Raw genomic sequence first — 15225 nt, 5'->3', positions numbered from 1 at the left:
ATACTGTCCTATCTTCTGCAAAATGAGAACTGGCAGTGACAGGAGATATAGGTTAACAGAGTTGAAACTACTACAGCAAGGCAAATTCCAGGGGAAAGTCAGTTAACAGGTATATCTGACGAATATGGACTAAAATGTCCCCTGCTGGGTATGATTCTAACTCTAATTAGCTTACTTCTTACTTTCTCAGTTGAGTAGCAACACTGTGCTAACCTTCTCTGCTGTTGTGGTCCATATTTGAGCAGCATTTGATTCGGGTGCCATGAGCAAGCTATGTAGCAAGGCGATCACTTCTGCAGCCATGCTGTTTGCCACGTGCCCACTGATGAAGGGACGCACGGGATCAGTCCTGCAAGTGTCAACAGGAAAAAGTGTCAGTGCCCAGTGATGATTAAGACAGCAGGGAAGTGGCTTTCAGGGTTACCATCAGAGAGAAACCTTTTCTATTTACATAAGAAAAAGTGGATTCCATTGACTGAGAAAACAAGAAGCTGCATTCTCATTAGGAAGAAATCACTGTGTCATATTCCTTGTGGTATCTGAAGAACTGCCTCAAACAATGGACCTCGAACTTTATTTATAAGCCATGAGGATCAGGGAAAGACACTGCATTGCAACTATTCCTGGCTTTCAAGCACAAAATACCTCGAACCAACTTCACAGAGGTAACACTTAACTGCTGCTTCTGCTCCTAGAAAGAAGCGTGTGTGTGTGTTCAGTTGGCGCAGTGGAGATGTACCATTTGCAAGAAATAAAGGTAGCAAGACCAGAGTTTTTTAATACTACTCAAAAGAATCCTCTGGCTATAAATGTCCCCTCAGCCAGGAGCATCCCTCTATTCTTTCATGACAACCTCAGATCTACCTGGATAGTCATTACTCTCTGAAGTACTCCAGGCTGTACCTTGAGTGCAACTACTACAGCAGACGGAGGCCTCATTTCCAAGAAGTTAAGAGGATGGTAGAAAATTAAAATACGAAAAACAAACCCATTACAAAGTAAACCTGAGATGAGTGTGGATAGCTTCTACCTGTGGAAGGTTTACCTCGCAAGCTCCGAGTTCCTCTCTCGGCAAATGGAAGTTTGGGCGGTTTTCTTTTTGTCACCTGTGGATAGTCCACTCACAGCCTCTGGGTTGATAGACTCTACAGGTGGCCCAATGCTGACGATGAGGCCCGACTGTGCCCACTTGGTGGCTTTCCGCAGGGCGGCTGCAGCCTCTTCTGTAATCACTTCACAACAGCCACCCTAGGGGTGAGGTTGAAGGCGCTGAGAAGATTCATTTCATTCTTCCCAGCACTATATTTTTCAAGTCTATTTCCCCTCAATTACCAAAGCCATCCACGCTCATTTTTTTTTTAATTCAAACATAAAATATTATATGTAGAGAGTAAAATTTCCATAGACATCCCAGACCTCATTCAGGCTGAGATAATGGTTAGTCATCTAGATCACTTCCGTGCAAATTCTGGCATACCTATCAGAGGGCCCCGACATGCAGGCTGCTTTTCATTTTGCTTTTATCAGTTATCAGTATATCACAGAGACTCTTCCATATCAATACATGGAGATCTATCTCATTGTTTTTCATAGTTGCACAGCATTTCATTATATGACTGTAATAATTTCTTAACCAATCCCCTGTTTATGAGTACGTGGATCCTATTTTTTGTTTTTGTTTTGTTTGAGACTGAGTTTTGCTCTGTCGCCCAGGCTAGAGTGCAATGGTGTGATCTTGGCTCACTGCAACCTCCGCCTCCCGGGTTCAAGCGATTCTCCTGCCTCAGCCTCCCAAGTAGCTGGAATTACAGGTGCCTGCCACCACGCCTGGCTAATTTTTGTATTTTTTAGTAGAGACAGGGTTTTGCCATGTTGGCCAGCCTGGTCTTGAACTCCTGACCTCAGGTGATCCACCTGCCTTGGTGTCTCAAAGTGCTGGGATTACAGGTGTGAGCCAAAGCACCTGGCCTATTTTGTTTTTTCAAACAAAACTGTGAAGAACACCCTGTGTTTCTCCCTGGACACTTGAGACTTTATTTACCCTCACCTTGACAATAAAGGCTATTATTAATTTTTCTTGACTTTACTTGTCTGACAGATGGAAAATGATGTATTACTATTGTTTTTATTCCTTTCCTTTGATTATGTGTGAGCCTGGGCATATTTTTATATTTTTAATAAGGTATTTGTAATTCTTATTATCTGTTATTTTCTTAGCAACCTTTCACCTATTTTCAACTATCTCACCTATCTCAAACTATTTTTAGGCTATTAAACTATTTTCAGCTTTAAACTATTAAACTTTCTTAAAAGAGCTAAGAAAAAATTTCTAGGTCAAAACTAAAAGTTCTGATTTTGACAAACTGATTTTGACTAAAACGGCCTCAATTAAGGCACTGACTTCAATTTCTCACGTTGCCTCTTCGTTGGAACTTGAACTAATTTTTCTTTTCTTAATTTGTTCTGAAAATCTAAAGCATGACAAATACTCTACAATTTCGGGTTTAATTGGTTTAACCTCATGAGGTTACCTTGGTCATGTCTCGATCCATCTTCACAACTTTCTCCATGTTGGCGCCAGTACCAAGTCGGAAAGGTCGTCCTTCTGAACTACTAAAAAAAGGCAGGCAGAGAGCAGAGCACACCTTACAGGCACTGCCAAAAGTGGGCTGCATGTCATGGGGCCACCCAGTCATGGTGAGGCCCTATTATACACTAACATGAGCTTTTTTTTTCTTTTTTGAGACAGGGTATTGCTCTGTCACCCAGGCTGGAGTGCAGTGGCGTGATCACAGCTCACTGCAGCCTCGACCTCCCTAGGTTCAGGTGATTCTCCCACCTTAGTCTCCCAAATGGCTGGGACCACAGGTTGACGCCACTATGTTTGGCTAATTTTTGTATATTTTGAAGAGACGGGATCTCGCTATGTTGCCCAGGCTGGTCTCGAGCTCCTGGGCTCAAGCCATCCTCCTGCCTTGGACTCCTAAAGCACTAGGATTATAGGCATGAGCCACCATGCCTGGCCCTCTAACACTAGCTTTTAAAATCCACAGTAAGACTCAATTTTTCAAAAAGGAAATCATTTATTACTGCTTAATTATAGCACTTTAGGGCCCAAAACAACAGCGTTTTTAGAGTTGTAAGTAAATCTAGAAATCCAGATGAAAATAATGCACAAAATGAAAAACTGACATGAACCCAGAACAAAGGCAGGGCCTGAGGACATCATCTAAACCCCAAGGAGAGGGAACTTTAACGACACCATAAATGTGATCCCTTGGCAAATGACTGGATCTTCCTTTCTAACAGTTCAGCTTCCCCTGCCTCCTGAACTTGGCTCTCCAAAAAAAATTTTTCACCAGATTTGTACTATGATGCATTGCAATGTCCAGGAAAGTTTCCTGGAGATTTCCTCATGCAAGCCCTGACCTGCCATAATCCTGCTTAGTTTATACCATGGTCCCATTAATATTTTCAGTTGCCATAATGGCAGACAGCAGATTCAATTATGAGGATGACAACATCGTCAGAGCATTTAAGTAAAGAGAGGCCTCTTCCATCTGAGACATAAATACCTGCTCTGAATTCCCTTGTGCTATGTGGCAAGCCTTCCTGTTGCCCTGGATCCCACTAACAAAGCCCTGCAGGTTTGTAGTATTTGGGCAATGATTATATTTTTACTTCCTGCTTGAGTAATCATACCATTTCATATTTCAACCAATTAAAGTTTTAAAAAAGTGTCTCTTGTTTCTCCAAATCACAGTCAATGAGTTGGAGTTTACCTAAATTTACCAACAGCTGAAGGATGCCAATAACTAAAAATCAAACTGCATTATTCCTCCTCAAAGCCCAAGTCACACTGGAGACTTCCCATAGACAATAATACATTGTCCACATGGCTTTAGCTCTCAGCTGTGTTTAGAGAGACAGCACCAAGTTGTGGTTCAGAGCTTGGGTTTTGTGGTCAGAGAGGACTACATCTGCATTTCGGTTCTGCCTCAGTTTCTTTCTGTGTCACCACAGGAATCACAGTGACAGTGTCTACCTGAAAGGGGTGTAAAGAGGGCCGAGGCAGTCGATACATGTACAGGGCTTACTTAGCACAGTGCCTGTGACATGGGTGGTGCTTGAGGACGTGTAGCTATCACAATCATTACGGTCACCTTAGCAACGGCTGAAGGACTTCATGGGATGACTGGTCTTCCCGCTTGTGGATAAATATCGAGAGCTTGCCATCCACAGCCTCACTCTCTTCTCCAGGATCTTTATCTCCTTTCAAGGAATTCTTGGGACTGGTTTTTGTCAATGTGGTGTCAGGTTCAGAAGCGGTTGGAGAAAGAACTGTCTGACATCCTTTAAGTAAAAAACAAAGCTCGTTCAGGAAAACTGCAGTGGTGTTTTGGCGGCTCTGCTAAAATGAAAAATAATGGTTTGGGATTTGGAATCTCTCTTCCCCCTTCTCTATTCCTCTGTCCCCACTCCCTTCTCTGTCACTCAGTCTTTCATCACAGGAAGCACAGATGCAAGTGGGGACCTGACTGGGCCCAGAAAGGCTGCACTGCCATGCTACTCTCCTGTTGAGGAGCTTCTCACCTGGAACCACGTAATCTGCCAGCTTTGCTAAGAGCAAGGAGGCGATCTTGGAAGCTGGGTCGCTGGGATCCTCCTGCTCACTGTTTAAGGAGGGGACAGAGTAGCTCCAGGGTGGGAGCTCCACGTTTCCACAGTCTTCTACGCTCATCAGAGGCAGCGCCGCCCGGCACAGCTGGAGAATAATAAGGACCAGCTTTGGAGACGGGCGTTGGTCAAGCAGCAGGGAGAGGAGTTTGGACACACAAGCTGGCTGGCTCAGGATGGCTTTACCTATGTGGCTCCTGGGAAAAAAGGAAGAAAAGGTAAACAGTGCTAGAAATGTTGATCTACAGACATTCAGAAGCAAGAGTTCTCTGAATGAAACAAACTAATGAAATTTGATTTCATGAGGAAGACGTGAATTTGGCACTATGCTTCTGTGAAGAATTAAGAATTTTGGAAAATTTGATGAAACCAAACAACACTAATACTTAAAAAGAAAGATTTTTGAATATTTTCTGGTCTCTGATGCTTACTTGAAATCCTAAATTCAGAGTGATTCATGGAGCACTGAGACTTACAAACTCAAACTAAGAGCTTTTCAGTTTGTCATCTATTCTTTCATTTTTTTAAATAGGAAAAAAGACACACAAATTTATTTAACATGTATACACAGGAGCCTTCAGAGTGAAGACTGAATTTTCCATGAGTTACAGAAGCTTATCTACCATCTTGAGGTTACAGATAGAATGGGGGCTTGGATCCTGGTAAACCAGGTTATGGGAGAGGGGAGAAGCATTCTATAATAAATGATTGCTAGGGAGAATGACTGGATCTGGAAACAGAGATTAACTTGTAAATAGTTCTCTTTGGAATTTATGTTATTTATTCTTTCTTAATGAGTGCCTCAAGACCAAAGCTATCACACAGTGTTGTACAGCCTTCAGTGTTCTAGGATCTGCCACAGCTAAAACTGCTACATTCCAAGAAAGCTAAATATCATGCAGTCAGTCATACGTGGATATTTTATGGGCCTCATGGCTCACACAGGGGGTATACAACCAGCACAGAATATCTTCTTTTAAAGACACAGCATGAGAAAGTGAGTTAATTACAGGCCCTGACTTATTACTCTTTAATCTTGCTATAATGAGGGTAAGATTTTTGGTTAATGAATACAACTGCATCTATGGGAAAGGTTAGCAGCTGCTGTCAGTAAGGTATTAAAGCAAATGATAATATATTATTTTATGATTTAGCTATTCACCTAAATAATCCTTAAACTTTAGAACTAAATACTATGTTTCAACCACTTCATCCTCCATTTTTTTTTTTTTGAGGCAAGGGTGTGTCAAAATGGCCTAGTAATTTAGCTATTTTGAAAAGACAACCACCACCAAAAGAAACCCCAATCGTTCAAGAGGAAAGCCAGCTTCTCCCAGAGCTCCAGGCTGGACCTTGCATACCTTGAGAGATCATTGAGAAGACTAAGGACATCCTGGAGCGCATCATTCCCAGCAGCCTGGTTGCCACAGCACTCTGTGGCTCGGGCAAGATGGTTGGTGAGAAGGCTGGACACCTGCCGGGCCAGACCTGAGTGCACAGCCTCTGTGGAGCCACCTTCACAGTTAAAGAAAAAAAGAACTTGGTGAAAACCTAAGGGTGCCATGGTGAGCCTGCGGGGGTGGCGAGCCCTGTCCATTTATCTTGCTTAATGTTTCATGAACCATCTAATAGTGTCTCCTCATTAGATAATATCTATACATAAAAAGGATAATAGTTATTTTAAAAATAACCCCATGTTGGGAGTAGACATTACTATTCATGAAAATTGAATATGATTAATCCATATATAATCAAAGAACATACTTTGATTGATAGTGAAGAATCACTATTTCACTGGTGATGAAAACATCTTGATTTTTTAACTCATACTTTGCCAAACATAATAAAAGACCTTTCTGGATTCTTCCATGTTCACCATAGTTCCAGAACCTCCCAAGCATATAGAAGTTATGAAAAAGTATTTGTTGTTTCCTGAACTTTCCATGCTCTTTTAGATCCCTGAGTCTACACACACTATTTGTTCTGCTTGAAAGTCTTCTCCATCCTTCAAGAGTAACTCCCATGTCACCTTCTCTGAGAAGCTTTGCTGGATCCCTAGCACAGCTGGTCTCTGGGACCTCTACACTCCCACTGCACTTCCTATCCACCTCAGTTGTAGCACTGATTACACTGTAAGTATTTGCTTATTAGTCTAGTTCCCTGCCAGACCATATTTTTAAAGAGAGGAATAATGCCTTATTTATCTTCTGCCTGGCATATAATAGACTCTCAAGATATTAAAATGCATCGTGAACAAATAAACAGATAAATAAATAAACAAGTTATATACACAGGCCTGGAATCTTATGGGGAAATTTATCCTTCAAATTTACTTTTTTTTTTTGAAACAGGGTCTCGCTCTGTTGCCCAGGGAGTGTAGTGGCACAATCACAGCTCACTGCAGCCTCGACCTCCCTGGCTCAAGCAATCTTCCCACTTCAGCCTTCTGAGTGGCTGGGACTATAGGCATGTGTCACTGCACTTAGCCCAGGTTTACTTTTTATTTGGATTGGTCACTAAAAATAAAATTTGGAAACATCACCTTGAAAATGCAACTGAAAAGCCACTTCAGAAAGTATTTGTTTTTTTGAACGCCAAGGCATAAGGACTGCTCGAGGCCAGGACTTTGAGACCAACCTGGGCAACATAGCAAGATCCTGACTCTAAAAACAAACAACAACAACAAAAAAACATTAGCTGGGCATGGTAGTGTGCACCTGTAGTCCTACTTGGGAGGCTGCGGTTGGGGGATCGCTTATCACTCGAGTCAGGGAGGTCGAGGTTACAGTGAGCTATGATTGTACCACTGTACCCTAGCCTGGGTGACAGACCTTGTGTCTAATAAATTTTTTTAATTAAAAAATATATTTGGAAACTGTTAGCAGTGTTGACAGGGAGAGAATAAAAAATACCTTCTCAATTTCCTGGGATAACTGTACTCCTTCAGGGTACGGGGATATTTAGTCTCATCGTAATGCTGTAAGTTTTCATAGAACCACACTGAGGAAAAGTCTCTCATGAAATCATCCACTGATTTAACCCATCTGATCATGTCATTTAACGGAGCCTTTCTCTCTCTCATTTAGCATAAAAAACCTAATAAACTAACACACCAATAGAAGAAATCAGTGAGCTCTAGAAAGGAGTCCGGCATCTCACCTTCCTCTTTTTCCCACTCAACACAGCGGTTGGCAAGCACCTGGAAGGCGGCCCAGGCCATGGTGGCCACCTTCTGCTTCTTGGTCTGTTTCTCACTGGAGCTGGACTCGGTCTGACTGCTCAAGCTACACAGTCGATCCATGAGCTGCACAAGGCCACTGCGTACCAGGCACTTCTCTTCACTCCTGACAAAGGGTCATGGATTACACTAGATAAACGTAACTGACCAACACTCAGGAAACTCTTACGTGAGGTTCAAAGGGGCATAAAACATGCTGCTGTAGTTCCTTCCCTACAACTTAGGATACTGCCATGTGCAATCAAACACAAAATGATTTTCTTATAATGATGATTCCCTTCATTAACAAGGAACTTCAAATTCTGATTTATTTATCTACAATATCAAAGCAAAAATCGATGGAATCAACTCAATGTTGCAGTGATGTAAAAAAATCATATATTTTGTCCTAAGGGGATTCAATGAATGCTTGACATCTTCAAATTAGTAACTAAGTGACCCAAAAGAGGAAATAAATGTGCATATGCAAAATATTCCTGCCAAATATGTAAGTAATTTCCTAGGGACCTTTTATTTTTCTTTGAACCTCTGTATCTTCACAATGTAATATAATCCTAATGGCTGCATTTAGTCATGTAGGAACTCAATAATAAGAAATTTACACAGGAACCTTAAGTGTCTTTCAGGAGAAAAGTTTTCTATAGCTAGTTCCGGATAATGAAAGCAAAAAATCCAATTTTTAAAATTAAAAATACTTTCACTTAATTGACTATACATCAGTGTAACTTACATACAACAAAAGGCCTTTCCGTACTTACCTGGTATAAGGTATGGTACATAAGAGTCCAATGCTATTTGCACAAGCGATAGGGTAACGAGCACACAAAGACACAACGGAGGTCATGGTCTCGCCAAAGGCTTCCTGGACCTGCTCGACCATCCCACCACATGTGAGTTCTTCAATTCTGTGAAAGAGAAACCAAAGCTCAGGCTTCCTGAACCACGTCAAGAACAGTGGCTGTGACCATGTGAGCAGGAGAGGCCTCTTGAGAAACTCTAGAGTTTCTGGATGAATCCAGAACTGAAGGGATCTTGGAGAACATCCAGCTCAGTGTTTCCCAAACTATGTAAGACTGCTGGACAGAAGTTTTAGGAGTGCCTCCAAAACAGTGGTCCACACTCCAGAAAAGTCTGGGAAATCCTGGGTTAGGGAAATTAAAACAGACTACTGTAGACTTTTCAGAGCCTTCAGTAAGGGTAAAGTGAATGGCATCTCTACAAGCAGAGGACATTCAACATTTTCCAAACATATTTGATCATGAAACCAGTTATTTCAGACATGTCTACAATAATCTAAGTAGCATTGAATACTGTAAGTGCTTTTTCTTTTTTATTTTTTTAGAGACACGGTCTTGCTCTGTTACCCGGGCTGGAGTGCAGCGGTACAATCACAGCTCACTGCAGCCTTGATCTCTTGGGCTCAGGTGATCCTCCCACCTCTGCCTCCCAAGTAGCTGGGACCACAGATGCACACCACCACATCCAGCTAATTTTTTTTTACTTTTAGTAGAGATGATGTTTCACCGTATTGCCCAGGCTGGTTTCAAACTCCTGAGCTCAAGTAATCCTCCCACCTCGGCTCCCAAAGTGCTGGGATTACAGGCCTGAGCCACTGTGCCTAGCCAAGTCAGTTTTATTAATGAGACAACTAAAGCTCAAATGGATTAGCTAAGTGTCTGTTTTTGAGTTCCCACTTCAGTTATTAGCAGATGATGAAAGCCTAGTTGATAAAAAGTAAAACTTTCACAATGAAAAAAACACAATATAGGGCTGATTCTATACCAATTAATATTAGTTTAGAACTGAGACTATCAGGATTTGTCTACAAAGACATGCAACATCGTATTGTTTACAATAGCAAAAACAAACAAGCAAAACTAACCTAATGTTCAAAAATAGGGAATTTGTTAAAGTTTCAAGCATATAATATAAAGTTTCACTGCATATAATGCAGTGCTACAGAACCACTAAGAACACTACGGGAGACATCTATGGTTAGAACACAGACACTAAAGCGTTAACAGATGTTACCTTAAGAGGGTGTACTTGTAGGTGATTTTCATTTTATTTTTTGGCATTTTCTACATTTTTTTTCAAGTTTCCGACAAATGACAATAATCGAGGGAAAAAGGAATAGTGTTGCCAGTTTTATGGAGAAATTAAATTCTGGAAATAGGCTATGGTAATCATGAGGGCTTTTCACTGTTTCTTTCTGGGCACCCTGTGGTTGGCTGGACAGTGGCAAGTCTGGTCAATGAGCGAGAGTTCTGACAAGGAGCCTGGCAGCTCTCGAGGTGGTGGTTTCCTCCTCTGTGATTACCACGAGCCAGCATGAACCCATCACGAACAGAAGCAAGACCTAAAATTCTGTCTTCTTTTTATTTTTTTGTGATAAGGTTTTGCTCTGTTGCCCAGGCTGAAGTGCAGGGTGATGCGATCATGGCTTACTGCAGTCTCAACCTCCTGGCCTCAAGCGATCTTCCTGCCTCAGCTTCCCCAGTAGCTGGGACCACAGGCATGCCCCACCACTCCGGCTAATTTTTTCTTTTTTGTAGAGACAGGGTCTCACTATATTGCCCAGGCTGGTCTTGAACTCCTGGCCTCAAGTGATCCTCCTGCCTTGGCCTCCTTAAGTGCTGGGATTATAGGTGTGAGCCACTGTGCCCCCAAAAATTTTATCTTTTAAGCCACTGAAATTTTGGACTTGTTTCCAAAGAATAGTCTGACCTCTCCTGTAGTCCCAGCTACTTGGAAGGCTGAGGTGGGAGGATCTCAAGATTTCTCAAGATACTCACTTCAGCCTTAATTAACCCATTTTCCTCCAGGCACTGGACCCTCTCTGCCTATTGGCCAGAATTCCTCACCTCCAGCAGCTCAAGTCCAGGGCTTGTAGAGAAATGCATTTTCTATTTCTACTTGAAGATCTTTGAAGCCCAATAGGAAACTCATATAGAACAACTCACAAATGAGTTATAAAACCATCTTCAGAGTTAGTTTCTACGATTACATTTTTAGAAATTGGTTCAGTAATAACAGTCATGGAAATATACAAAAATATAGGCAAAACGAGGTTGTTAATGCAAAAACAAAACAAAAATAAAAGAAATAAAGACAAATGAACCTATGTGTCCATCAGTAGAGGATGAGTTAAATTTTTTAGAAAAGGTCATCTATATAATGTATATCTATGACCTCTTAAAAATCTTAAAGCAGCCAGGTATGGTGGCCCATGCCTTTAATCCCAGCAGTCTGGGAGGCTGAGACAGGAGGATCCCTTGAGCCCAGAAATTTGAGACCAGCCTCAGCAACATGGCAAGACCCCGTCTCTACAAAAAATAAATACACTAGCTGGGCATGATGGTACGCGCCCATAGTCCCAGCTACTTGGGAAGCTGAAGTGGGAGGATCGCTTGAGCCTGGGGAGGTCAAGGCTGCAGTGAGCCATGATCACGTCATTGCATGCCAGCCTGGGTGACAGAATGAGAACCTGTTAAAAAAAAAAAAAAAAGGCTGGGCACAGTGGCTCATGCCTGTAATCACAGTACTTTGAGAGGCCGAGGCAGGCAGATTACCTGAGTTTGGGAGTTTGAGACCAGTCTGGCCAATATGGTGAAACTCCATCTCTACTAAAAATATAAAAATTAGCCAGGTATGGTGGCATGTGCCTGTAATCCTAGCTACTTGGGAGGTTGAAGCACAAGAATCACTTGAACCCGGGAGGCGGAGGCTGCCATGAGCTGAGATTGTGCCACTGCACTTCAGCCTTGGTGACAGAGTGAGATGCTATGTCAAATAAAAAAAAGATAAAGCAGACCAGACCTATATGTACTGATATGAAAACAGATACCTGAGATATCTAAGACATACTGAGCAAAACAACCGTGGTTATAGAAAGGCACAGATAATATAATCTGAATTAAGTTGAAAAAATTTATACACAAACACATTTATGTGTACAAGAAGAATTATACAGCTGCTTATGCATGTATGGTTGCTATAATGAGCTCTTAATGGACATAGTGGAATTTAGGAGAAAATGGTGAATACCAAGAGTTTTACATTCTATTAATATGTTGAGTTTTTTGCAAGATCATGTACCACTTTTATATAAATATTTTAGAGGAAAACATTAGCAAATACTATGCCTATGTTTGGGCCCCAGGAATAATCTTTGGAATGGCTCTGACCATTCTAGAAAGGACAGTATAAACTAACAGAAACAACTAACCTGGGTCCTCCCTGAAGGACCATTGTCACTGGACCCACAAGATGTGTCACTCCCCCGACTCGCACGGCAGCTGTCAGCAATTCCCGCATGTGCACCAGTGCCTGCTTGCGAGTGTTTCCCCGCCGCCATCTTGTCTGTGCAGCCAAAAGAAAACTGCTGCTGGACACCTGAAATGCACAAGAAGGAAGGACACCTGACTCCTGCTAACTGCCCCAAGACCCCTCATGCTGTTAGGTGCTATTCATCGGGAGCCTGCAAAACATAACGTACAGCTTGGTCAGGGTTGGTGCCGATGAAAGCAAACAGCTGCCCTAGCAGGACACTGTAGGTGGGCTTGTCCCTGCTGTCCTCAATGGCCAGCGACTGCAGGAGTGTAAAGGAGCTGCTGCGGTGGCTGGTCACGTGGCGACGCCTACAGGGAACATAGAACAGACTGGCAAGACGAGAAACACACTCAGGGAGCTTGTTTTGATTAATGCATTCAGCTGCATGTGGGAACCCAACCCTGGCCATTAGCCATTTACCTCTGATTTGCTCTAGTAAATTCCAAATCTTCATTACCAATCATTTCCAGGTCAGAAGGAGCTGACATGCTGCGAAGAAAAACAGGCTGCCTGACAGCATGAGATATCACTTTTGTTTCAGAAGCTGATTTACAAGCTGGAAAAAAAGGAATTAAAAGGCTGACATTTCTGCTATCTGTACAACAGCCAAATGCAACACAGAACTACCCAACAGTTTAAGTGTATCTTTGCTTTCTATCACAGTTCAGCCACCAGTCTAGCTAGCACAGCATACTGATGGTTTTTACATCAATTTTTTAACCTAAGTATTAGGTTAAAAATTATTTTAACTTAAAAAAATTAAAATCTTTTTATTAAATTGGTTTCCCAAAGAAAAGCTGAAAAATTCATTTAATTTCATAGCTATCAATGTTCACTTTAACCTAAGCATTCTAAAAAGCAAGGAGGACATAGCAAGTAATTGCCAGAAAGCACAAATTTCTTTTTTAACATTTTTTAATTTCTTATTTTTTTGAGATGGGTCTCGCTCTGTCACCCAGGATGCAGTGCAGTGGTGTGATCTCGGCTTTCTGCAACCTTCACCTCCCAGGTTCAAGTGATTCTCCTGCCTCAGCCTCCCAAGTAGCAGCGATTACAGGCGTGCACCACCACGTCCAGGTAACTTTTGTATTTTTTTAGTAGAGATGGGGTTTCACCATGTTGGCCAGGCTAGTCTCGAACTCCTGACTTCAAGTGATCCGCCCACCTTGGCCTCCCAAAGTGCCAGGATTACAGATGTGAGCTACCACACCTGGCCCAAATTTCTTAATTCAAATACATCCAAATCCATTTTTTTCAGAGATGGCCTTTATCCCCACTTTAACCCCAGATTTATTTAGCTGATTTATTGTCATTTGATGATACCTCTGCTTTGATCATAGTTGGTAGGAATAAATATCACACTTGAGTTGGATCTGAATGGGTCTTTCTATAAGACATACTCCTTAACCCTGTCCAGGGAAATAGTTGTTTTATAAAACAACCCTTAAATGGAAAGAAGATAAAACTATACGTCAAGACTAGCTAAGAAAAAAGGTGTTGAGAAAGTGCAGAAAAAAACCATTTTGTTTTATTTTTCTAAAATTTTCACTTATTTATTTATTTAGAGACAGGGTCTTGCTTTGTTGCCCCGGCTGAAGTGCAGTGCTACAATCATGGCTTACTGCAGCCTTGTACTCCTGGACTCAAGCAATCCTCCCAACTCAGCCTCCCAAGTAGCTGGGATTACAGGTGCACACCACCATGCGTGGCTAATTTTCATGTTTTTTTGTAGAGACCAGGTCCTGCTATGTGGCAAAGCCTGGTCTTGAACTCCTGGTCTAAGCGATCCTCCTGCCTTGGCCTCCCAAAGTTCTGGGATTACAGGCATGAGCCACTGTGCCCAGCTGAGAAAACCATTTTGTATCTGTCTTAAGAGTGGTTAGACAGCTTAAATATTAAAAAAGTATATAATTTTTGAAGATACTGTTATCTCTGAGGTCAAGAGCCTCTGGGACAGTACTAACAGCCTTACCAAGTGGTCAGGTCTATATACAAGACCTTTACCAAGGGCTTATGTGTATAGCAGACCATCCTGGCATGTGATTGTACCACACACTCAGCACATGTCTCTCTCCCAAACCTGTGTCTTCCCCTGAAGTTCTCAGGGAGAACCTGTATTACAGAGTGAGACCTTGGGAGTCCTCCTAGACTTCAAATCCCAAGTGAGAAGAGCCTTAGATGACCAGCTGGGATGAAAACAAGTTTGCCTGCTCCCTACTGCTCACTGGGCAATGGGGCTATGTAACATGGACGCTTCCATTTAAGAACATGTTTATTTAATTTTATCTCTTAGGTTAAGAATGAATGCTTGTGGGCTGTGCCATGTTACAGATCCTGTCTTAAGTAAGAAGACTCAATGATTTTCCTGAGAGATGCATTTTTAGGCTAACAATTAAAATGTGACCTAGGCTGGGCATGGTGGCTCACACCTGTAATCCCAGCACTTTGGGAGGCTGAGGTGGGCGGATCACCTGAGATCAGGAGTTCAAGACCAGCCTGGCCAACATAGCGAAACCCTGTCTCTACTAAAAATACAAAAATTAGCTGGGCATAGTGGTAAGTGCCTGTAATCCCACCTACCTGGGAAGCTGAGGCAGGAGAATTGCTTGAACCCGGGAGGCAGAGATTGCAGTGAGCAGAGATTATGCCACTGCACTCCAGCCTAGGCAACAGAGCGAGACTCCATCTCAAAAAAAAAAAAAAAAAAATAAATAAATAAATAAAATGTGACCTAGAAAAAGTTAACTCCCAGGAAGTCATAGCACAAGGTTCCACATAATTACTAAAGATGAAATGCAAACTCAGCTTCAAGTAAAGAGGGAAAAATGATGTTACAAGATTCATGATGTTCACTAATTGTATATGATACTATGAAATCTAATTATATATGTTAGTATGAAAACAAAAACAGGGCCGGGCGCAGTGACTCACACCTGTAATCCTAGCATGCTGGGAGCCCAAGGCGGGCGGACCACCTG

General features: G+C 42.1%; 1 protein-coding gene across 7 annotated transcripts in view; it reads right to left on the bottom strand.

Moving 5' to 3' along the window:
• LOC105493730 (HECT domain E3 ubiquitin protein ligase 4) overlaps positions 1-15225 on the bottom strand; it is a 226418-nt gene that overhangs the window by 74132 nt on the left and 137061 nt on the right. For all 7 annotated transcript variants that reach the window (XM_071071035.1, XM_071071036.1, XM_071071040.1 and 4 more), the window contains 11 exons: positions 12668-12803; positions 12414-12555; positions 12144-12310; positions 8674-8820; positions 7837-8021; positions 6039-6192; positions 4594-4874; positions 4164-4353; positions 2532-2613; positions 1046-1248; positions 214-349 (listed from right to left, as the gene is read on the bottom strand). In XM_071071035.1, the coding sequence (XP_070927136.1) occupies positions 214-349; positions 1046-1248; positions 2532-2613; positions 4164-4353; positions 4594-4874; positions 6039-6192; positions 7837-8021; positions 8674-8820; positions 12144-12310; positions 12414-12555; positions 12668-12803 (1823 nt within the window). The remainder of the gene's footprint in view (positions 1-213; positions 350-1045; positions 1249-2531; positions 2614-4163; positions 4354-4593; positions 4875-6038; positions 6193-7836; positions 8022-8673; positions 8821-12143; positions 12311-12413; positions 12556-12667; positions 12804-15225) is intronic.

Source organism: Macaca nemestrina, chromosome 10 (assembly GCF_043159975.1).
Source record: "Macaca nemestrina isolate mMacNem1 chromosome 10, mMacNem.hap1, whole genome shotgun sequence".
NCBI lineage: Eukaryota > Metazoa > Chordata > Mammalia > Primates > Cercopithecidae > Macaca > Macaca nemestrina.
Note: the sequence above shows the minus strand (reverse complement) of the source record. Positions and strands in the feature narration are given on the sequence as shown.